At 43.0% G+C, this 23,766-nt stretch overlaps 1 protein-coding gene across 4 annotated transcripts in view; it reads left to right on the top strand.

Annotated features, from left to right (window-relative positions):
• Positions 1 to 23,766, top strand: part of LOC125929809 (STARD3 N-terminal-like protein) — a 56,206-nt gene that overhangs the window by 29,395 nt on the left and 3,045 nt on the right. For all 4 annotated transcript variants that reach the window (XM_049641311.1, XM_049641312.1, XM_049641313.1 and 1 more), the window contains 5 exons: positions 5,080 to 5,157; positions 8,523 to 8,600; positions 10,797 to 10,850; positions 10,965 to 11,082; positions 13,019 to 13,114. In XM_049641311.1, the coding sequence (XP_049497268.1) occupies positions 5,080 to 5,157; positions 8,523 to 8,600; positions 10,797 to 10,850; positions 10,965 to 11,082; positions 13,019 to 13,114 (424 nt within the window). The remainder of the gene's footprint in view (positions 1 to 5,079; positions 5,158 to 8,522; positions 8,601 to 10,796; positions 10,851 to 10,964; positions 11,083 to 13,018; positions 13,115 to 23,766) is intronic.

The raw sequence follows: 23,766 nt of genomic DNA, 5'->3' as shown, positions 1-23,766 counted from the left end.
CAATTAAGAGATGTATTTTTGTTTAATTTTTTTTTTATTGAAGGTAATTAACATACGCAGTGTTAACATTAGTTTCAGGCATCAAACATTTCAGCATTTCTGTACATGACTCGGCGCTCATGCAGTAAGTGGAGTCACCATCTGTCACCAGACAACACTATTGCAGTCTTACTGACTTTGTTTCCTGTGCTGTGCTTTTCATCTCCATGATTTATCTATTTTATAACTGGAAGGTTGTACCTCTTAATCTCCCTTTTCAATTTCTCCCAGCCCCTCCCTGCCAACTCCCCACTGACAGTTCTCCATATGTAAGAGTCTGGTTTTTGTTTGTCTCTTTTTTTCTTCGTTTGTTTCGTTTCTTAAATTCCATGTGTGAGTGAAATCATACGGTATTTGTCTTTCTCTGTCTGACTTATTTCACTTAGCATTATACTCTACATCTAACCATGTTGTTGCAAATGGCAGGATCACATTATTTTTTACAGCTGAGTACTATTCCATTGTGTGTGTGTGTATATAATGTATGTATTTATATTATATGTATAATATATATGTGTGAGTATATGTATATTGTGTGTGTATATATCTATATATGTCTATAGATAAATAGATATGCACACCACATCTTCTTTATCCATCATCTGTGGATAGACACTGAGGCTACTTCCATATCCCGGCTTTTATACAATGCTGCAGTAAACCTAGAGATGCATATTTCAAATTAAGAAATGTATTCTAAAACTTTTCCACTGACTGCCAGTTGCCCCAGTTATAAAATGAAAAGATCACACAAGACTATATGATCTTTAAGATAGCACATCTTGACTTTTTTGGCAAGGTTTGATATTTTGGTTTTTTTTTTTTTTTTACCTTCAGTTTCTAGTTGTGTTTGATTTAGATTGTCAGTCCTGACCTGGGCTTTTCACCACACACTGTACCATATGCCTTTTCTTTTGTGGTCTGTTTCTGTAATCACTCTAATCACTGAAATCCATTGTTCTTCTCACCTGTCTACACACATACTGAGTGCCAGACATAGGCTTCAGATTTAGGTGTGGCAAGCACCACAGAAACATTAGTAAGATTTGAAGTTTAGCGGAGCAGATACAGCACATATCTTACACTGCCCTATCGTGCTGGTCTTTGAAAGAGGAAAGAAATAGCGCCAGGGGTGCTTAGGCCTTCAAAAGAGGAATGGGACTATGCAATCATAACAGTAACCCAAGTACTTTGCCTTTATATATGACTTCCAATTTAGCCAATTTTTCTCCTTTCTCCAAGGAAGCAAGATGCTCAGGCCAAAAATGAAGACTCATCCTTAATTAATTTGCTTGTTTTGTGTCTCTCACATTCCCTATCCAGTTGAAAAGTAAGCCCTGTGGGATGTGCCTGCAAAATAGATCCAAGTCATGACGTCTTCTCCATTTCTACCATGGCCACCCTCAAGCAAGCCAGCATTATGACTCCCCCGGACTCCTGTACCAGGAGCCCAACTGATTAGCCAGCTTCCATTCTTGCCCTCCTAATATCCATTCTCCTCCTAGAAGCCAGAGAGATTTGGGGCGCCCGGGTGGCTCAGTCAGTTAAGCATCTGACTTTGGCTCAGGTCACGATCTCGCAATTCGTGGGTTCGAGCCCCACGTTGGGCTCTGCCTGGAGCCTGCTTTGGATTCTGTGTCTCCCTCTCTCTGCCTCTCCCCCACCCATGCTCTGTCTCTTTCTTTCTCTCAAAAATAATAAATAAACATTTAAAAAAATTGTAAAAACAAGCCAGAGAGACTGAAAACAACAAATCAAACAATGTTACTTTCTATTTATAACCCTTCTGATGGACCAGAGCACTTTTGATAAAATCCAAGTGCCGTAGCTTGGCCAGCATAGCCCCCAAGGAGCCTCTCCAGCCTTCCTTTCCTACTCTCTGTTCCTGGCCCTCCTGGATAAGCCCAGACTTGCCTCCTGGTCTCAGGACAGAACAAGCTCCCTTCTGTCTTGGACCTTTATACTAGTTCCTTCTAAATGAAAATGGTTCATTTCCTTTATCTTGATGCAGATGCTGACGTCTTATGCTGGTATCTGTCAGCTTAGATCTCACCACAGGGAAGGCTTCCACTTAGCGTCTAACCCAAAGAAGTCAACCATCACTTCTGTCGCACTGCCCTGCTTCTGTTCTCTGTACAGCACGTATTTTCTTGTTTGTCATCTCTCACTCCTTGCTAAAACATAAGTTCCATAGAGACAGGGATACTGTTTTGTTTACTGAAGTATTTAGAACCATATTCGACACTTAGCAAGTGTTCAGCAAATATTCTGTGAATGGATAAAGATCTCATGGCACTGGTTTGCCAGTAGGATTACATTAGGGACAGATTGGCTGCGAAGCTGTGAAAGGAATCCCATGCAAGGTGGTGAGAATCGGAAGGAAAAAGTTAATCTTAGAGGCATCCTAAAAAAATAAGTATGCTGGGGGCGCCTGGGTGGCTCAGTTGGTTAAGAGTCCTACTCTTGACTGTGGCTTAGGTCAAGATCTCACGGTTTATGAGTTCAAGCCCCACATCAGGCTCTAGTGCGGAGCCTACTTGAGAGTCTCTCCTTGTCTGCCCCAGCCCTGCTCACTCTCTCTCTCAAAAAATAGATAAATAAACTTAAAAAAAAATTTAAAGAAACGTAAGTATGCTGATAGACTTATTGATAAGCAGAGTTTTTTTATCTCCAGTATTCAGGAAGGAGTCAAGATTTAAACAAAAATTTTTTTAATGTTTATTTATTTCTGAGACAGAGCATGAGTTGGGGAAGGGTGGAGAGAGAGGGAGAAACAGGATCCGAAGCAGGCTCCGGGCTCTGAGCTGTCTGCACAGAGCCCGATGTGGGGCTTGAACTCACAGACCGCAGACTGCGAGGTCATGACCTGAGCCAAAGTTGGACGCTCAACCAACTGAGCCACCCAGGCGCCCCAGGACTCAAGATTTCTAATGATAGAACATAAAAAGAATAGGATCAGCTGTGTCAGAACTGTGGGAAGAGATTCCATGTGAAACTAAAGGCAAGTCTATGGGGGACATCTTGAGGTAGAGCCAGAGGTTTTGAAATTAAGAATTTAGAGCACAAGTTGGAGCTCTAGGTAATAGATTTTCGATTTCTCTGTTTAAAGGCCAGGCAAAATCAGGGTCTTTTAAAGTATGCAGATACCGTGGAAAACCTTTTTCTACTGACTGTTTACTGAAGAACTGTTATCAGCAGCTTGATTCCTGGGCTCTCAGCCAGGACGGTGGTCTCTGCGCCCTAGGTCACTTAGAATAATCATTCTTTTAGTATTTTAGAGCTTGGTAAGCTTCCTTAGTCTGGACAGACACAGTTGATAAGACTACATGGTTGGTTGCCTTTTAATAATTCTTTCCTTTTGCTCCCAAGTTTTCTGTTCTGTTTGTTATTAGGGATCTATAGTCAAGCACATCTATAGCCCATCTGCACAAACTACACAGAAATCTAAACCCCCTTAAGAGATTTTAAAGTACTGACTAGTGTTTATAGTAAACTTTCATTTGAATAACAAATACATATACTTGTAAAAGTATCTAAGCCAAGAGGAGCCTTCCCTTGGGGCAACTTTAATTCCAGTTAGGCCGATTAGCAAACCTCGCAGGGGTGTTCCTTATTAATTTTCTCCCCCTTTGCTCAGGTCTTTGGCTCATCCTCCTTCACTTTGTCCTTTTTCAGATATCTCCATCAGTTTACCAGGACAAATGATGTGTGTACTCCAGATCAGAAATGGGAATTTACTGTTGCACGTCCTGTGCCCTAATCCACGGGCCCTAACAGTTCTGGTGTCTGCTTGGGTGCTGCTGCAGGTGCCAGACACACGTTCCATTACTTGATTTTTTTTTTAATTTTTTAGGGCGCCCGGGTGGCTCAGTTGGTTGAACGTCCGACTTCAGCTCAGGTCACAATCTCACGTTTCATGACTTCAAGCCCCGCATCGGGCTCTGTGCCGACAGCTCAGAGCCTGGAGCCTGTTTCAGATTCTGTGTCTCCCTCTCGCTCTGCCCCTCCCCTGCTTGTGCTCTCTGTCTCTCAAAAAATGAATAAATGTTAAAAAAAAAATTTTTTTTTTAATTTTTTAATGTTTATTTGAGAGAAAGAGAGACAGAGACAGAACTGGAGTGGGGGAGGTGCAGAGAGAGAGGGAGACACAGCATCAGAAGCAGGCTCCAGGATCTGAGCTGTCAGCACAGAGTCCGACGCGGGGCTCAAACTCACGAACCGCGAGATCGTGACCTGAGCCGAAATCAGACACTTAACTGACTGAGCCACCCAGGCGCCCCTACTTGATTTTTAAAACAATATTTTCTATAGTGTAATATGTAGAATCTGAACTTGATCGTTTAAAATTCATCTTGATAGGAGAATCGAGAGAGGACAAAGTTTATCATCTTAGGGCTGATTTTCATCATTCACTGTAACTTCATCACATTTGATTGTAGGTCTGGTCTTCCCCTTATTTCATTATCTATCAAATGAAAAGTATATATGAAAATTGCTAAGAGGGCAGGATTTTCAAATGCCAGGAACAAATAAAAAAGAAAAACCAGAGAGAATATCTGAACCTCTATCTTGTGTCACAGTAACTGCTGTCATTGATCTTTGCTAAGATCAGGGGACCCGTTGGCCTTCCAAGACCTTAAACAGCAGAGACTGGTCAGAAAGTGAGGGCAGGCTTGGAAGAATGTGACTTGTCTTCTTTAAGATTATACATCGGTATGTTTGAAGATTTTGTCTTAGAAGAGAAAAAGAATCATTTTTGAACATTTTAGTTTGCCAAAGTAGGAACTTGTTTTTTACAAGGCATTCTTTTTCATTATATGTTTATATTTGTCAAGTGAATGAATTCAGAATTGAAGTGGGAAATACTATTCAGCATTTTTCTATTAGAGTTGATGCGTGTTTCATTCCTCCCGTTTTAACATTCCAGGGTTCTGAGATGGTAGGCAGAAAAGTGTATATGAGAACAACCTTACTTGTATATTTTCTTGTATTATTTTCACACGTAAACCTCTCAGTTTTACTTCTCACCATCCTTCCCAGGTGAATGGAGGCATTGAGAACACCTTAGAGAAGGAGGTAGTGCGCTATGACTACTACTCCTCTTACTTCGATATATTTGTAAGTATTTTCTGTTTTCCATTTTATTTCAGATATGATGAATCTGTAACCAAAAGGTAAATTTCCCCTGAATAGATCTCCTAGTCTGTGCCATTCTTCTGTCCTCTCCTGAACACTGTCTTTCCTTTCCCCTCAGTTACTGGCCAAGTCAACGCTCTCTCTCTCGCTGTAAGGAATTGTTTGGTCATAGGGAGGAGAGAAATGAGAGATAAGGGAGGGCAGCAGAAGGAGCCATTCTGTTTTCTTGGAGGAGAGCCTTTATTCTTTTCGTAGAAGCCGTGGATGTGTCCTAATCACTAAAAGGAAAAGTGACCTATTTATGTAATAACTTGATGAAAATGCCATTCCTTTTCTGCCTTGAGATAGATTTCTGAGTGTACTTTTAATAATACTGTTTCGTTTTTCTAGAATAGTTTTTGAGGAAAGTTCCATATTCGTAATCCTGAGCAACATTAGTCAGTTACGGAATTACACAGATGCAGTTCTCTGTGGATGAGGCCTTCATTTCATTCAAAGAAATGCTTGCACTCTTTCTAGGGCATTCTGTGGCTTTCATTGGGCTTGGTACCTCTTCCTGGTATCTCTTTGTAGCGGATGGTGTAAGCAAGTCAGGTTCTAACGTTGTGTTGGATGCAGGATAGGCAATTAATGTTCACGGTGAGTTCCTCCAAATTGATTTTAACTGCATTAATCACTATCTCTAGAAGCTTTATGCACACCGGTTAAGAGTAGGACCCTTCACGTCAGAAAAACCTGGGTTTGATTCACAACGCTATCACTATTTGTATCCATCTTTTAATATATTGGGTCTAAACTTGAGTTTTTCATATGTAAAATGAGATCACCATAGTTCTAAAAAGTAAATGAAATACTATATGGAAAACATTTAGCCCGAGGATAGATACCTCCAAGAAACTCAGAGAACCACCTGCAGTCACTAATCAACATCATCATTATTTTTGGTCGAGAATTTTAATAATCGGGTGATTATATTTTCTAGTGGTTTTCAAATTATACTAGAAAGGCTTTTGTGTTGTGGTGGTTTTATTTCTGAAGGGGGCTGCAGAAGTGTGTGGGGAAGGAGGTAAAGCTCCCGGGAAGTAGAGGTTAGGTTAGGGTTCCCTGTCACAGCCCCTTGCAACCTAGGTGGTTCCATTTTTATCTGTACGGTACGTTTGAGTCCCGGTAGGATTGTGCTGAAAAAGTGTTTGGCTGCTACAGAACGTTTGGAAGACCACTGATACAATTTAATCCCCTCATTTGTCACATGAGGAAAGTGAGTTTCATGGTTTCAGCGTCTTCGCCTACCTGCTCCAGGTCATTGAAGCAGGGGGAAAGAGCATGTCACATCCCACATCTTGATATTTCTTTCTTCTAAAGCTATTGACATGTAATAGCAAGATTGATTTCTCTTCTCTTATTTCCCTTGCTGAATTTATCTTCACATAGCCTCAGCCAGGAAGCCAGGTTCATCTACCAGCTAGACCACCAAGGGTTGTCTGTCCTTTATGTGTAGGGACTTAATGGTCCTGGACAGATAGGTGGAGCCCATTAGCTCAGACTGAAAGGACTGGCATATCTGGCCTGGAAAGTGGACACAGCTTCCAGGAAACCTTGGCACCCAGGAGACTTTGAGATAGAGGGCTGAAGAAGACTCATACTTTTTTAAAAAATATTTTTTCTAATATTTATTTTATTTTTTTTTTTTTCAACGTTTTTTAATTTATTTTTGGGACAGAGAGAGACATAGCATGAACGGGGGAGGGGCAGAGAGAGAGGGAGACACAGAATCGGAAACAGGCTCCAGGCTCCGAGCCATCAGCCCAGAGCCTGACGCGGGGCTCGAACTCACGGACCGTGAGATCGTGACCTGGCTGAAGTCGGACGCTTAACCAACTGCGCCACCCAGGCGCCCCTCTAATATTTATTTTTGAGAGAGAAAGAGACTGAGTGTGAGTGGGAGAGGGCAGAGAGAGAGGGAGACAGAATCTGAAGCAGGCTCCAGGCTCCGAGCTGTCAGCACAGAGCCTGACACAGGGTTTGAACTCAGGAACTGTTGAGAGCATGACCTGAGCCAAAGTCGGCCACTTAACTTATTGAGCCACCCAGGTACCCCAAGACTTATATTTGTTGCCAAATCCAGAACACAGGGATAGAGTTGGAATGAATAGAGAAGCTAAACTAAGTTTGCAGATTGTTGGAAAACACACTTTTTTAAACTTTTCTTTTAAGCTTATTTATTTTGAGACAGAGAGTGTGAGAAGGGGAGGAGCAGAGAGAGAGGGAGAGAGAGAATCCCAAGCAGGCTCCATGCTATCAGAGTAGAGCCTGATATGGGGCTTGATCTCACAAACTATGAGATCATGACCTGAGCTGAAATCAAGAGTTGGATGCTTAACCAACTAAGCCACCCAGGTGCCCTTGTAACGACAGCAGAAAATTAAAAACAAATACAACCCGTGAACTTCACTTATGTGAAAGGATCTTAAGTGTGGCCCGCTAGTGAATGGCTACAAAAAGGCCGTCGGCCTCCAGCCTTTCAGCAGTTTAGATTCATGAGGAACTTTTGGCAGCCCCTGGCCTCAGGCATTGCTCAAGAGCTGCCTGACTTCTCCCTGCCCACAACAAGGTGTCTTTTCTGAGGAAAACTGGTAGAATCTTATTCTCCGTGTGTTCCTCACTAGATGAGAATTACTAAGACAGCTGTGACATAGTGGCTAAGTAGAGTCTGGCCACCTGGGTTCAAGTCCTGGCTTCCTCACTAAGCAGTTGTGTGGCCTTGCACAACTTTTCTATCCCCTGTATGTGTATAACGGGATCGATGATAGTAGTTGACACATGAGGTCATTGAGGAAGGGCTTACATGGGCTAATAATACATATAAAGGGTTTCACAAAAGTCCCAGAGGCACCCTAAATTTATCAGATGGTAGCTACTAGGGTGGACAGAACCTTCCCAATACCCCCATAACCCAGAGATTTACAGTGGACTTTACTAGGAACCTGGTATCTCCCAAAAGTGAGTGTTTGTACCAGGAGTGGAAAAGTCAGCTCTCAGAACGTTTTCTCGAGTCTTAACAGGATATCAGAAATATACGTGCACTCAAATGGAAATGAAAAATAAACATTAATTATAAATTCTTCTGTTGATAATGGGAACTGAATTTGAATCCTGATTTGGGCGGCAAATCATTCATTCTACCGCAGAGATCCCAAATACTGGTCTTTGGACCGGTGGTGGTCTGTGGCAGCCTTCAGCTAAACAGAATGATGAAGACACTTCGGTGGGTTCTTCCTAAAACTCAGTGATCTTATATTTGTATCTATTTTTTTTTAACTCACCTTGTCATTTTTTTTTTAATCTAGCTCTTGGCAGTTTTTCGATTTAAAGTGTTAATCCTTGCGTATGCCGTATGCAGACTGCGCCATTGGTGGGCAATAGCGGTGAGTATGTCACCACGGTGAGCGGTCCGTCTCCTCCAGTGCTGCTGGTCCAGGCCCGCTCACAACAGGACTGGGCTGGGCCCAAATGCACCTCTCATCTGGGATGAATTCTACCAGCTTTTCCTGAGGCCCCTTCCTCCACACTTCCGTAGGTTTAAGACCAGGGCTTTGTTCCAGTAGTGATGAGTTCCTACCTTTGTCTCTACAGATACCGCCCCAGTTGAGGAACGTAGGGACCCATCAGTGGTTCTTTGCCATGCACCAACTCGCCCTCTACTGCATTTTACAAATGAGTGATAAGATCAGTACCTCTGTCACAAAGATACTTGGAAAATTTCCCCTTTGCTCGTTGGTGATTTTTCGTGACTGACTTGCTGCTTATTTTGATCATTGCTTGTCTTGCTGTTTTATCCCCTCCCCTCCCTCCAGTCTTCTTTTAAAATTTTTTAATGTTTATTTTTGAGAGAGACAGAGTGAGTGGGGGAGAGGGAGAGAGAGAGGGAGACACAGAATCCAAAGCAGGCTCCAGGCTCCGAGCTGTCAGCACAGAGCCTGACGTAGGGCTCGAACTCACGAACTGCGAGATCGTGACCTGGGCTGAAGTCAGACGCCCAACCGACTGAGCCACCCGGCGCCCCACCCTCCTTCCAGTCTTAAAGGGAAAAGTTCCCATGCTGCCTTTTACTGTTGCCTTCAGGCTTCTTGAAGGCAGTGGTGTTTTTTACTCATCCCTGTTTCTTTGCATCTAGCACAGAGCTTTGGCACATGCTGTTCACCCTCGGTAAATATTTATTGGTTGAAAGAAGAATTATAAGCCATTCTGCCTCAATTATTTTTGCCATGTCCACAGATCCCTGAACACTCGCCTTTTTGAGAGCTCTAAGAAGGCAGGTATATGGGGGGAATGCTGAGCTCCCCAAGCTGGAGTGGCCTTCTCAGGAACAGCCTACAGTTTTGTTTCTGGAGTGAGGCCTCAGTCGGTGTGGGCCAGCGTGGCGTGCCCAGCTGAGGATGGGGTTGTGCTTTTTTCCTGAGACACAGTCCACAGGAGCCACATCTCCCTGGGCCATCTCTTCCGAGCATCCGCAGAATCATAGGGCTGACATCAGGACCGTCAGATGAGCCCCAAGCTAATGTATCTCAGATGTAGGCTGACAGTAGTAGCCAGACTTGAGTCCCTTTCCTGAATACGTTTCTGCTGGTACCAAATAGCTGTGGCGATGGTCTCTTCCCAGTTTTCTAGAGTCTCCTTAATATGCACTAGTATTTGTCAGACCATCTGTCTCAAATTTGTTTCAGAAAAGTGAGTGACTCACTGAGTCTTTAGAAAGTATCTTTAATATCTAAACCAAATTATGAAGGGGCAGGTCATGTTCAGCACATCCATTTGATTGGTTTTGATTCTTCCTTTTAAGAACATTTACAGGGAGGGACCAGCCAGCTGGAACAGAAGGTCGAGTCACCTGATACCTAAAAACGTACTGAGTGTCAGCATACAAAGTTAATTAGTGTCAGAATGTAAAATACCTTCTCTTCCAGGTAGCTCAACTGGCTGGGGTGTGTGTGTGTGTGTGTGTGTGTGTGTGTGTGTGTGTGGCAGTTTGCTAACAATGCTGACCCCGCACTTGGTTAATACTTCCTGAGCTTGACACCCATGTCCCCTGACCTCCATTCTGTCAGTCAAGGCTACTGTGGGCATCACACTGGTCAGCTGTCACATTGCTAGGATCCTAGTTGGGGGAAGGAAGGACAAGGCCCAGGTCCCGTGGGATTGTCTCTGGGCTCCCCAACCACCAGGGGGGAGCCCTGGCTCTGTATTCCAGGGGTCCCTCCTGTGGGGAGAGGTCTTTGCAGGTTGGACCTGGTGGGGGACAAACCTGAGTGTCCCAGCACACCAGCCGGCTGGACTGAGGGAGGAGGGTCACCTGCTAGACCGAGAGCAGAAGGTTGCTGACCTGCTAGACCGAGGGAGGAGGGGTAGCATGAGCAGCCAGTCAGGGATCCGGCACCACGGAGAAGCCCACTGTGGCCCCGTCTGCGTTTAGGGGCTGGGGACAGGGTGATGTGGGAGGGCCCGGGCTGGCAGAGCTGCTCCAGGCCTTAGGTGCTTCTGGCGCCGACAGGTCTCTTTGTGAGGAGGGGGCTTCCCAGCGTAAAATGTCTAACTCGAATGGTGCTGGGTTATGTGTCTTTCAGCTGACGACAGCAGTGACCAGTGCCTTTTTACTTGCAAAAGTGATCCTCTCAAAGGTACAGCCTTCCACGTTTTCTGTACAATTACTGTCTATACTGGCGAAGGCTCATGTTCCAGTGTGAGCTCCTGGTAACTGCATTTCCCTCTCCTGGTCACGTCTGTCCTTCCAGCTTTTCTCTCAAGGGGCTTTCGGCTACGTGCTACCCATCATTTCGTTCCTCCTTGCCTGGATTGAGACGTGGTTCCTGGATTTCAAAGTGTTACCTCAAGAGGCGGAAGAGGAAAACAGTAAGTGTCTCCCAGGTTAGGCTCCTCAGATGGGCTGGGGACCGAGCCAGAAGGAAGAGCCTGGAAGTCAGATTTGAAGGGAGCCACACTGGGTGGGGTAGGCGGGTCTCAGGTCTCCACCTTGCAGAGGACCCAGCAGAAATCCAGAACAGGGCGGAGGACAGGACAGTGAGAGCACGTGGCTCCTCTCTGGAGCTGTGAGGCCAGATTTCTCTGGAAGAAAGTGTGAGCCCTGGTGAGAGGGACAGTCAGACAGCAGAAACAGCCAGCACCTCCTTATCCCCAGCGATCGCGGTCCCAGGACACCAAGCACTTTGTGCATCTGAAGAGGACTGTTCCTTAGGGACACAGGGATGGCAGACACGATAGGCTGAGCTGAGACAGTAAGTCTCAGAGTGCGCGATCCTGCCAAGTCTCACGTTGCTACCTTACAGCAGGCGGTGGCCTGGAAGGGGCCCCAATTAGCACAGGGGGTGCCTGGTGGGGGAGAGTGCTGGGTGAGTGAGGAACCCAGAGGGCGGGAGGGGGAAGACAGCAGCCAGACATGTGTGCTCAGCTCAGGGTCCACCTCCCCCTGTGAGTAGCAGAGGGACTCCTAGCGATCTGTGACCATGAGCCCTGCGGGGCGGCCGTCATCTCCTGCGTGGACTCATGTGGATACTGACCAGGAAGGCCCAGTGATGGACTGAGCTGCATGATTCAGTATTGAGCTAGAATTCCTCTCTGCATGATGGCCTGAGTGGAAGCCCACGGGACACATCTGCCCTCTGGTGGTGACATGTTTGAAACTCAGTACAGAGACCCAGGCCTTTTACCACGTGCCGTGGTTATGTCCTTCATGCGTCTGGCTCAGATTGCCCTGCAAATAGGAAAAATAAGGTCCTATGTCCTAGAGAAAGTGAAGTATGATTGTAACCTCAAGGGATAACGGAGAATGAGTAAACATGTAAATGGATTTATTTTGAGTAATCTCATTTGCAGAGTAGAAATCTATAAGAACAGAATTATTATTCAAGAGTGCATTTTAAACACCTGAATCAGACCTAGATAAGTCTTCTGTCCTGTGTCCTCTGTGCTTGTATGAAAACCTGTTGTGGAGCAGGGCAGGTACAGCTAATGGAAGTCGCTTTTGGACTTGTGTATAAACATCAAATCGAGTTTGGGTGAAAGCATATCAGCTGTTAATACACTGGGGCTTGAATGCGAGAGTGATGCCACCACGTTCAAAGGCACTAACAGGGCAGAACTGGCGTCGATGAAAACGTGGAGCAGCGGGTACGCTCACGGTCATGAGCAGGCAGTGAGCTCACACCTGCACCTGCGATTCGGCCGCGGCTTCCTCCAGCTTCTCTTGTGTTCGCTCAGCTCCGGACGAGACTCGCCGCCGATGCTCCCTGTGCTCACGGGCGCCCGTCCTGAGCTTCCACATCAGTTCCTCCCCTTTTCTGTGTTTGTTCAATTCCCTTTTCTGGCGGGACCTTTTTAAATAATAAATCTTTCTTCCCCGTCTTACTGACGCTTTCCACATTTATACAAGTCTCTCCACTTATTGTGCCTTACATTTGCTATTTCCCTAACGAAGTGAATACTGGAGGCCATTTGTATGACCTACCAGGTTGTTTTCCTTTGTGCTTTGGTTTTGATTATGGTGATTTCTGCAGGGAGGAAAGTGTTCTCCAGGGAAAGAGGCCCTAAATACTGAATCAAAGAATCCCCTGAGTCACAGGCAGGTTTTTAAGTCCGCTGCCATGTGCCCTCACAGCACTGGTTCATAGCGTAATAATAAAACCTATTTTTTGTTTGAAAGATTTTCTTTCTGGCAAGGGTTTTTCTCTTTTTTAGCATAACAACGACACCATTTTATTGTGCCTAACCTCGCTGAGAAGCTACCAGAACCATGACGTCACTCTCAGCCTCTGAATTTCTTCCTTTCCAGGACTCCTGATAGTTCAGGATGCTTCAGAGAGGGCGGCACTCATACCTGGAGGTCTTTCTGATGGTCAGTTTTATTCTCCTCCTGAATCTGAAGCAGGTAACAAAAATGTGATTATCGTCTGTGTTTTCATCCATCATTCAAAAGCTCAGCCCTCCCTCCCTCTCCTGTCAGAACGCTGCTGAGCAGACATCTCACAGTGCAGGCACGTAGGAGACAGAAACAACCGAGATGTGGTCTTGATGTGGGAGCAGTGGGGAGACACAGAGTGTAAAATACGTGTAACCCAGGGACACAGACCCCGTGTGACCGGCCATGTGCATCTCAGAAGACAGGCAGACGAGGGGAAGGGTCCACTCCTCTTCTTACCCGTCATCCCCTAGCCCGACCTTCCTCCCGGGTCCCCGTGTCTGAGGGTGCAGCTCTCTCTGAGCTGTTGGCCGTGAAGAAAGCAGAGCCTCCCTGGGGACTCGGCCCTTTCTTAGGCCTCACATCCCTGCCTTCTCCAGGCCATTTCCACCCTCTGTATTTCTGCCTCCTTTACCTCATTCATTGCACCGCTTCCTGTCTTCTCCACCTTTCCTTCAGCATTTCCTGCTTTGGTTTCTGCAGCCATTTGCTGCCTCGGTCACCCTCTCCCTGCCCCGCCGGAGCGCCATGTCAAATATAACAATTGCATTGTCGTATGGCTTCCTCAAACCACTCGATGAAGTGGGAGTCTCATTTATCCCTATTTCAGAGACCATCAGATTAAGGCACAGAGAGGGGAATCATTTGTGCAAGGTCTCTGGAGGAGTAGGAGGTGGTGGGATCTGAACCCCAGCTCAGTGCTGGAATCCGCGCTCACAGCTGATCCATGTGGGGCCTCTCAGTATTAATGGAAACGAAGCATTGACCACCTCTTCCCCTGCCCAGAAGCCTTCAGTGGCAGTAAGGATGAAGGAAGTCCTGGGTCCTGAGCCTGGCAGAAAGCACCATTTTAACCTCATTACCCAGTTGTCCGACCTCCTGGTACCGTCTCCGTGTGTTCTCTTCTTAGCTTTGCTGAAAACATTGTGAGCCCAAGCCATCAAGCCATCGGGCAGCTTGCTTTTTCTGTTTGTCACACTGCCCCTTTGTAGGCCTGCTCTCCACGCACGGGAGAGAAGGCTGTCCCACCCTACCCCCACCCTCTGGCTCCTGGGAGAACATTCTCTGCATTTCCTAGGACATTTCTCCCACCTGTGCGGGCTGCACTGCCTTCAGCCTTGACCTGGCCTCATTCTATCACTGGGGTGGAAACTTGAGTTAGAGAGACTGTGTTATTTCATTCCCCGCATTGAGCTTAGTAACTATTTGAAACACACACACACACACACACACATAGGATAGTAAAGCAGATTCCAGGCAGAAAGAGGCATGTGAAAGATCAAAGGACCAGCAATGTGACATAGTCAATCATTGGAACTCGAAGTACCTTGATATCCTGGGCTATTCGTATTTGATATTAAAGCAGGTTAAATCAGGAAGCATAGGGTCAGATGAACTACAGATGTGAATTGGCAGAATTTCTCTTCTCAGTCAGCAGAAGGTCAAAGAAGTATCAAACTCTCATTACTTCAGTATGAGGGTTACTTCGGGGAGATATTTTGGTATGTCATAGGACTTGTTCTTTTGGATAAAGGCAGTTCACAGTTTAGTCCGTGCTTTTGCACAGCTGTTATTTTTCTAACACTAGTAAAAGTTCTCAGCACTAATGTATTTACTTAATTAGAAACCCTAAGTTGATATTCTCTGGACTATGTTGGATCTAAGCATGGAGTCAGACGAAATACAGATATGAACTAGCAGCCAATCTCTTTGTCAGGCGGCAGATACTCAATATAAGTATTCAGTTTTTCATTACCTCTCTATGAGGGTTATTTCACTGAGGTTTTTTTATGTCATAGGAATCATTCTTTTGAAAAAACGGAGTTCACATTGTTCATGCTTTTATCTAGCTTTTATTTTTCTAGGACTCATAAAAGTTCTTGGTGCTGATATCTTTACCCAATTAGAAGTTCAGAACAGCCGGATAATGATAATGGGAGGAGTTACACCTTAGACATTCTTCATCAAACCTTCCAGTCCTGAATGCATTGGCTTCCTGCCTGTGACTTTTACCCCCACCTAGTGGTGGTTGGGAGCATGACCAGTTCATTGGATTATGGAACTGACCTTGAACATGGTCTGGGTGTTCAGGTAGCTTCTTTGTTCAAGACAAAATGCAGGTGAGTCATAGGCAGAGAAGGAGGGTTCAATGTGACTTACTCTATTGTATTATATTTTCATTGTATGAAGATGCAAGTTAGGAAAGAATTAAAATTAAAAACTGTTATTGCAGGGCTCAGTCAGTTGGGTGGCCACCTCTTTCAGCTCAGGTCATCATCTCATGGTTCATGAGATCAATCCCCATGTTGGGTTCTGTGTGCAGGGCATGGAGCTTGCTTGGGATTCTCTGTCTCCCTCTCTCCCTGGCTCTCTCCCTCTCTCTCTCAAAATAAATAAACATGTTTAAAAAACCTATTATTGGAATTAATGTATCTAGAAAAGAAGGTTCTCCTCTAAAGCATGGCTGGCTCAATAGGCCGGTGGCTAAAAACTACACAGAACAGGAGTCTGTGCTTCTGCTGCCCTGGGACTGACACAGTGCTGATTGGTGCCTGGGGGACAAGAGGGCATCTGGGTCCTGCTCGCCTGCTCTTGACTTTCCTTCTCCAGCGCCCAGGGCGGTGCCGGCACTTAGTAGATTTGTAACTGTGGAATGAAGGAATGAGGAGGGAGAAAGAAATCAGAGTCACCAAAAATAAAATGTTAGTATTTTTCCTTGTAAAGGTGTCGCTTGAATTTTAGCATCAGAGAGATTCTGAAAGTTAGCACCTTTCGTGACATGTGCTTCTAAGGAATGTAAAGGTGGTTTGTTGGGAGGTTTCTTTGTGGGTCTAACCATGTCCTGCTCACCTGTGTATTCAGTGGAAGGATGAGGAAGCACAAGCCTTGTCAGATGATTGGGCTCAAGTTGTTATGGTGGTCAGACAGCTGAAGTGAACCAGCCGTGATGCTGAGGAAAAGATAGTTCGTCACCTTGTAAATCATCTTCTAAATCATCTTAATACTTAAATTGAAGAATAGCTCAATTGCATTATATAATCTGTGATAATAAGCAAATCTAGAAGAAGACAGTATAATTCAAATTGGACACTTTTTAAAAAAAATTTTTAACATTTATTTATTTTTGAGAGACAGCACGAGTGAGGGAGGGACAGAGAGAGAGACACAGAAAACCAAGCAGGCTCCAGGCTCCAAGTTGTCAGCACAGAGCCTGAAACGGGGCTCGGATCCACAAACCATGAGATCATGACCCGAGCCGAAGTAGGATGCTTAACCAACTGAGCCACCCCAGCACCCTCGTTTGACACTTTCTAATAGCAAGCAGCCATGCATGCTGGTTTGCCCTGGGTAGTCTTGACTTATTCCTGTGGCCCCAAGTAATGATTATTAGAACCGCTTTGATCTATAGGAAATGTTCTTGTTTAGGTGATGAATTCCATAGTCACCCCATGTATAATCAATAGATTTGAAAGACAGTTTTTCTAATTTTTTTTTAATTTTTTTTTTAACATTTATTTATTTTTGAGACAGAGAGAGACAGAGCACGAACAGGGGAGGAGCAGAGAGAGAGGGAGACACAGAATCTGAAACAGGCCCCAGGCTCTGAGCTGTCAGCACAGAGCCCGATGCGGGGCTCGAACTCACGGACCGCGAGATCATGACCTGAGCCGAAGTCGGCCGCTTAACCGACTGAGCCACCCAGGCGCCCCTCTAATTTTTATTAAGAATGGTAAATTGTATTGAAACATCACTGCCGAGGATACTACATAATCTTTATTAAAAAAAAAAAGAATAGCTTGACTGAGTTATAATTTTCATACCATAAAATTTCATCCATCATAAGTGTGTAATTGCATGATTTTAAATAAATTTACACTTTTTAAAAAGTGTTTTATGTTTATATTTGAGAGAGACAGAGAGAGAGAGACAGAGTATGAACTTGGGGGGGGGGGGCAGAGAAGAGGTAAAGAATCCGAAGCAGGCTCCAGGCTCCGAGCTTTCAGCACAGAGCCCAACGCGGGGCTTGAACCCACAAACTGTGAGATCATGACATGAGCTGAAATTGGACGCTTAACCAACTGAGCCACCCAGGCACCCCAAGTAAATTTATACTTTTTAAACCAACTTCACAGTATAATATTAGAGCACTTTTTTCATCTGAAAATATTTGTATCTAACCCTTGCTCCTATTTGCAGTCCTAGATAAACCACTGATCTCCTTTCTGTCTTCAAAATTTGCCTTTTTTGGGTAATTCATATCAATATAATCACAGAATATGTAGTTTTCTGCATGTGGCTTCTTAGGATAGTGTTCTTGATGGCCATTCATGTTGTACTACGTATAAGTTCTTTGCACGGCTCAATACTATTCCATTGTATGGATATACAGTGTTTTGTTTATTCATCAGTGGATGGACGTTGGAATTGTTGGCAGTTTTGCTGTTATGACTCATCCTGATATGAACTTTTAAGTGCATGTCTTTGTGGCGACATTTGTTTTTCTTTTCCTATAGATTCCTAGGACAGGACTCACTGAGTGTTTGGCAAGTTTCTGTTTAACTTTTCCAGTAATTGCCAAAGCGTTCTCCAGAGTTGCTGCACATCTTACACTCCCTCCAGCAGTGTGTAAGGGCTTGCTCTCCCTGTTCTCACAGACAAGCCTCATGGCCGAGGCTGTCTTTTTGATCAGTTATTCCAGCAGGTGTGAAGTGCTATCTCCTTGTGGTCCTCATTTGCCCATAAGGACTGGCGGCCTCAAGAACCTGTTCATGCGCTAATTAGTTATTCAGATATCTTCTTTGGAGAAATGTCCATTTCACACACCCCCCCCTTTTTTTTAAGTTATGTTGTTTGCCTTTTTACTGAGTTGTAAGAGTTCTTTATACATCCTGGATAAAAACCCTTTATCAGATAAAAGTTTCTTCTGTGATGCACAGATACTTCTTTCCAAGGTTGTAGTCTTTTCATTTTCTTTCTGGAGCCTTTTGAAGCTCATGTTTTGTATCGTGATGAAGTCAGAGTTTATCAGAATTTATTCTTTTATGGATAATGCATTTGGGGTCACATCTAAGAACTCCTTGCCTTAACCCTGTGTCACAAAAATTTCCTCCTATGTTTTCTTCTAGAAGATTTTATAGTATTAGCTCTTCCGTTAAGTTTATGGTCCATCGTGAATTAGTCTTCATGCATGGAGGAGGTAAGGAATGACCTTCACTCTTCTGCCCTCAGATACCTGGTTGTAGCTGAAGCATTTGTTGAAAAGTCTATCCTGTCTTGCACTGAATTAACTCAGCGCATTTATCAAAGTCCAGTTGACCATAAATACAGGTTTATTTCTGGACTCTCTGTTCTCTTCTGGTGACCCATATGCTCTCTCTGAACCAGGACCACACTGGCTTAATTAGTAACTGAATTCTGTGAGCTCTGAAATCAGGTGCTCTAAGACCTTGCTTGAATGGCTCGTCCTGCTGTCCCCAGGACCCCAAATTGTGTCAGTAATAAACCTGTTCACACCCTCTGTGTGTGCGGCTTCATCAGTCTCAACATCCAAGTCAAATTTGGGGTGCGCCCCTCCCCCACATTGCTTCTGCAGGGTGACCTTATCGGTTCTCCCAACTGTGTTCCTTATCAAAATGATTTTGCCTGTTCTAGGTATTTTGTGTTTTCATGTCAATTTTGGCATGAGCTTGTTAATTTTTTGTGAATAAGGCCTGCAGTGGATTTATAGATGAATTTGGGAAGACTTGCCATCACAATAATATTGAATCTTGTAATCGATGAACATGGACCCTCTTTGCATTTATGTAGATATTCTTTAATTTTTCTCTGCATTGTTTTGTAATTTTCAGCATGGTTTTGCTCTACTTTTGTTGAATTAATTCCAAAGTGTTTTATCCTTTTTAGTTCTATAGTAAATGGAATTGTTCCTTTAATTTCATTTTCAATTTGTCCATGCTAGTACATAAATATACAACTGATATTTTGTATAGAATTTTTATGGAATTTGTACTTTGCAACAAGGCTAAGCTTGTTCCTTAGTTCTAGTTTTGGTTTTGTGTGCCTGTAGATTTCATGGCATTATCTACATACAAGATTATGTCATCTGTGGATAAAGACTTTTAGTTTTAATTTTCAATCTGTTAGATATCCTTTTTTCCCCTTGTTGCACTGTCTAGAACCTTAATACCGTGTTAAACAGAAATGTCAACAGCAAGGGCACCTGGGTAGTCAGTCGGGTAAGCATCTGACTCTTGATTTCATCTCAGGTCATGATCTCATAGTTCGTGGGATTGAGCCCTGTGTTAGGCTACACACTAACAGAATGGAGCCAGCTTGGGATTCTCTCTCCTCTCTCTCTGCCCCTTCCTTGCTCTCTTTCTCTTTTTCAAATAAATAAATAAAGGTGGATAAAAAATTTCAAGAGCAGACATCCTTGTCTTGTTCCTGGTCTTTGGGGGAACACGTTCAGTCTTTCATCATTAAGTACGATTAGCTCTGAGTTTTCATAGATGCCCTTTATCAGGTTGAGGAAGTTTGCTTTTATTCTTAGTGTGCTGGGAGTTCTTATCATGAATGGGCATTAAATTCTTCACGTGCTCTGTATGCATCTATTGAGATGATAATGTGGTTTTTGTCCTATATTCAGTTGATATGGTGATGCATTAAATAATATTTGGATGTCAAATCAGCTGTTTATATCTAGGAAAACTCCTACTTGGTCATGCTGGATGATCCACTATTATGTTTCTGGATTTGATTTGCTAATATTTTCTTGAGAATGTTTATACTGATTCTTATGACATTTTACCTATTGGTCTTGTAGTTTTCTTTTTATGTCTTTGGCTTTAATATCAGTAATGCTGACCTCATAGAATACATTAGAAAGTCTTCCTAAACACTGTATTTTCTGAATGAATTCTTCTTATGAATGATTAATATTGTTTCTCCTTTAAATGTTTGATAGATTTTTCAAAGAAACCATCTGGGCTAAGAATTAATTATCTTTGTGGGAACACTTCTAATTGCTAATTCTGTATTATGTATAGATGTATTCAGATTTTTTATTTCTCAAGTCCATTTTGTTAATTTGTGTCTTTCTAGGAATTCATTTCTTCTAAATTATGTAATTGTTGACACAAATTATAATGTTTCCTTATAATCATTTTAAATTTCTGTAGAGTTGGTAGCGATATTCTTTTTTTCTTGATTTTGGAAATTTGTGTCTTCTTTCATTTCTTCTTTGTAACTCTAGGTTGATGTTTGTCAAACTTGTGATTTTCAAAAAAATGGACTTGTTTTCATTGGTATTTCTCTCTTGTTTTTCTGTTTTCCACTTCAGTTATTTCTGTTCCAATTTTTATTTCCTTTATTCTGTTTGGGTGAGTTTAGCTTATTCTTCTTTTCCATGATTGATTTTAGATTTTTCTTCTTTTTTGATAGAGGCATTTAAAGCTATAAATTTTGGGGTGCCTCGGTGGCTCAGTCGGTTAAGCATCTGACTTCAGCTCAGGTTGTGATCTCGCCGTTCGTGGGTTTGAGCCCTCTCTCAAACCCTCTCTCTCTATGCTCCTCCCCGATTCACAGTCTGCCTGTCTCTCTCTCTCTCAAAAATAAATAAACATAAAAAAAAAAAGAATATGAATTTTCATCTAGGCATTGCTTTAGCGACCTCTTATGAAATTCAATGTGTTACGTTTACTTTTCATGTGTGCTTGGCTTTCATCAGGTTGCCTATTATGTGTCTACATGTGAATCTGTTTGTATACATCATAATCAGTATTTCTTTACTTTATTAAATATCTAGATTATTATCTCTCAAATAAATTGGGATGTTTTAGCCATGAGGGAGTTTAGGCCATTGTTTCTTCAAACATTTTTTCTGTTCTTTTTTTCCTTTCTGCCTCTCTGGGAGTTCATTCCATATATGCTATCTCATTGTTCTCTGAACTCTTTTCAATTTTTCTTCAGTCTTTTTCTCTCTTCCTAAGATCGGATAACTTATACAGCCCTATCTTCAGTTTCACAGATTATTTCTTCTGCCAACTTGAATATTCTTTTAAACCCCTCTAGAGAATATTTTGCTTAAATATTATATTTTTCTATTCCAGATTTTACATTTTTAAGTACCTTTTCTGTTTTGTAATTTGTCTCATTCTTTAGAATCTATTTGTTCATTTATTGTGGTCATGTTTTCCTTTAATTCTTTAAACGTGGTTTTCTGTACATCCTTGAACATATTTTTAATAGCTGCTTTGAAGTCTGTCTGCTAGATAAAATACCTGGACACATTCAGAGACAGTTTCTATTGAATTGTTACGGGGTTTTTTCCCCCTGAGAATAGTCACACTTTTTGATTCTTTTCCTATCTTTTTTTTTAGTTGAAAAATATTTTGTTGAAAATATATTTTAGCAACTCTAGATTCCGATTTCCCCCCCAGAGGTTGCTTTTATTGTTATGTTTTTGCTTAGAAAATTGCTTAGGCAAAATCTGTGAAATTGTGTCCCTTGCAGTGTGTGAGTGTTAACTCTACTCAGATTTTTAATTTTTAATTTATTTTTAAGCTTAGCTGTGGTCGCCAGTGATTAGTGATTAGATAGAAATTGTGCTCAAACACCTTCATAAGACTTTCATCCTCTGCTAAGTGAAGTAAGTCAGTCAGAGAAAGACATACCATATGATTTCACTCATTTGTGGAATTTAAGAAAGGAAAAAAAAAACCCACAAAGAAATGAAAGACAAATAAAAAAACAGACTCTTAAATACAGAAAACAGACTTTCTACCAGAGGGCAGGTGGTGGGGGTGGGGGGTGGGGATTGGTAAAATAGGTGAAAGGGACTAAGAGTACATTTTTTGGGATAAACAGTGAGTAATGTATAGAATTGATGAATCAGTATATCAGACACTGAAATCTAATCTAACAGTACACATTCATTATACCGGAAATGAAAAAAAGACTTCCATCCTCTGACAAATGGTTATTTGTATATATTGAGTAGCACATTTACATTTTAGGGAATATCAAGTCGTCCTCTGTTTCTACTCTTGGCTGAGTTTTTTCACATCTCCTCTGCCTATGTCCAAGGCCTCGGGATTGACCAGGAGTGTGTGGCCAGCTTGAGCTCTGAGTCTCCACTAAGCATGCACATGGCTTCAGCCAAGCACACATTTGCTGCAGCCACGACTGCAACCTCTGAACAGCACAGCCCCTGCCTTCCTGCCAGCGCACCCCTGAGTCTGTTGGTTCGCCCTCACACCGCTCCCCACTGCCTGTCCTATCTTGGAACACCCTTCATGCCCAAGCAGGTGGGAGGTGGGGGAAGAATGAGATCAATGCCGGCAAGAGCACCAGTGTGGTTCCCTGAATTCTGCAGTTTTTCAAACATAAACACTTCTCAGATTGTTGTATGTCTTTGGACATTTCCCAGCTGCTGAAATGGTTAGTTTTGCTCGTCTAGTTGAGTGTTACAGTTGCTTTTCAAGGAGAAGGTTTGTTAACTGCACTTGACTGTAACCAGAAGGTCTTGTTACTATTTTGAATTATGTAAAGGATACATATTATTTAATGTACCTATGTTTTAATTAGAAGTTTGCCTTTATTTAGAACTCCCAAATTATTCCAAGACACTTGTCACTCAAATGCTATTAGCCTGGCAGGTGGAAAGTAAGGTCAGAAACAGGAAGAAAAGGTATGACCATTCTCCTTAGACTCGTTTCAGAGTGAGAACGTGTTAACTGGCCCCAGTGTGTCTACAATTTACAGCAATTTAATAGGCTAGAAAGCGAAGTGTTCCAACCACTGTGCCTTTATCTATTTATGTCACCACAAGCTCACCTGGACTGTGTGACATTTATGAGGTTAGGATGTGGGACACAATCTTTTCTTCAGATTCTCCACTGTTCATTCTACTGGACCAGATTTGTTCTTGGCTCTAAAGCAGGCAGACATTCTCAGAAGGGAAAAAAAATGTGTTGTTTGAGGTGTCTTATCTGACAAGAGGAAAGCAGCTGTGAGGAAGGCTGTTTCCTTTGTGCGTGAGGAGGCCCTATCCCTAACCTATACCTTGGTCTTCCCACTGCTCCTTTTTTATGTTCCTTCCCTGATTGTGAGAATAACACAGGCCTTTTATAAAAATGTGCATAGAACAGCAACCAAAGAGGGGCGCCTGGGTGGCTCAGTCAGTTAAGCGTCTGACTTCGGCTCAGGTCATGACCTCATGGTTCGTGAGTTCGAGCCCCGCATCAGGCTGTGTGCTGACAGCTCAGAGCCTGGAGCCTGCTTCCAATTCTGTGTCTCCCTCTCTGCCTGTTCCCTGCTCTCTCTCTCTCTCTCTAAAATAAACATTAAAAAAATTAAAAAAAAAGAACAGCAACCAAAAAACCTGTCCTTCAAACTCTGTGACCACATCAGTATTAACAATTCAGTTTGTCTCCTGCTAGTTTTGTGTTTGTAATGTCACATAAGTGTGGCCATACTGCTGATGTTATTTATACCCTTTTTTAAAGATGATAATTTAAAATTTATAAAGTCAGTTTGTTGTATGTATTTTGGAATATCCAGAAGTGATTCAAGTCATCTGGTTATTTTCTTAGAGTCTTTCTTATTGGCACGTATGTATTTAA

Source organism: Panthera uncia, chromosome A2 (assembly GCF_023721935.1).
Source record: "Panthera uncia isolate 11264 chromosome A2, Puncia_PCG_1.0, whole genome shotgun sequence".
Taxonomy (NCBI): Eukaryota; Metazoa; Chordata; class Mammalia; order Carnivora; family Felidae; genus Panthera; species Panthera uncia.
Note: the sequence above shows the minus strand (reverse complement) of the source record. Positions and strands in the feature narration are given on the sequence as shown.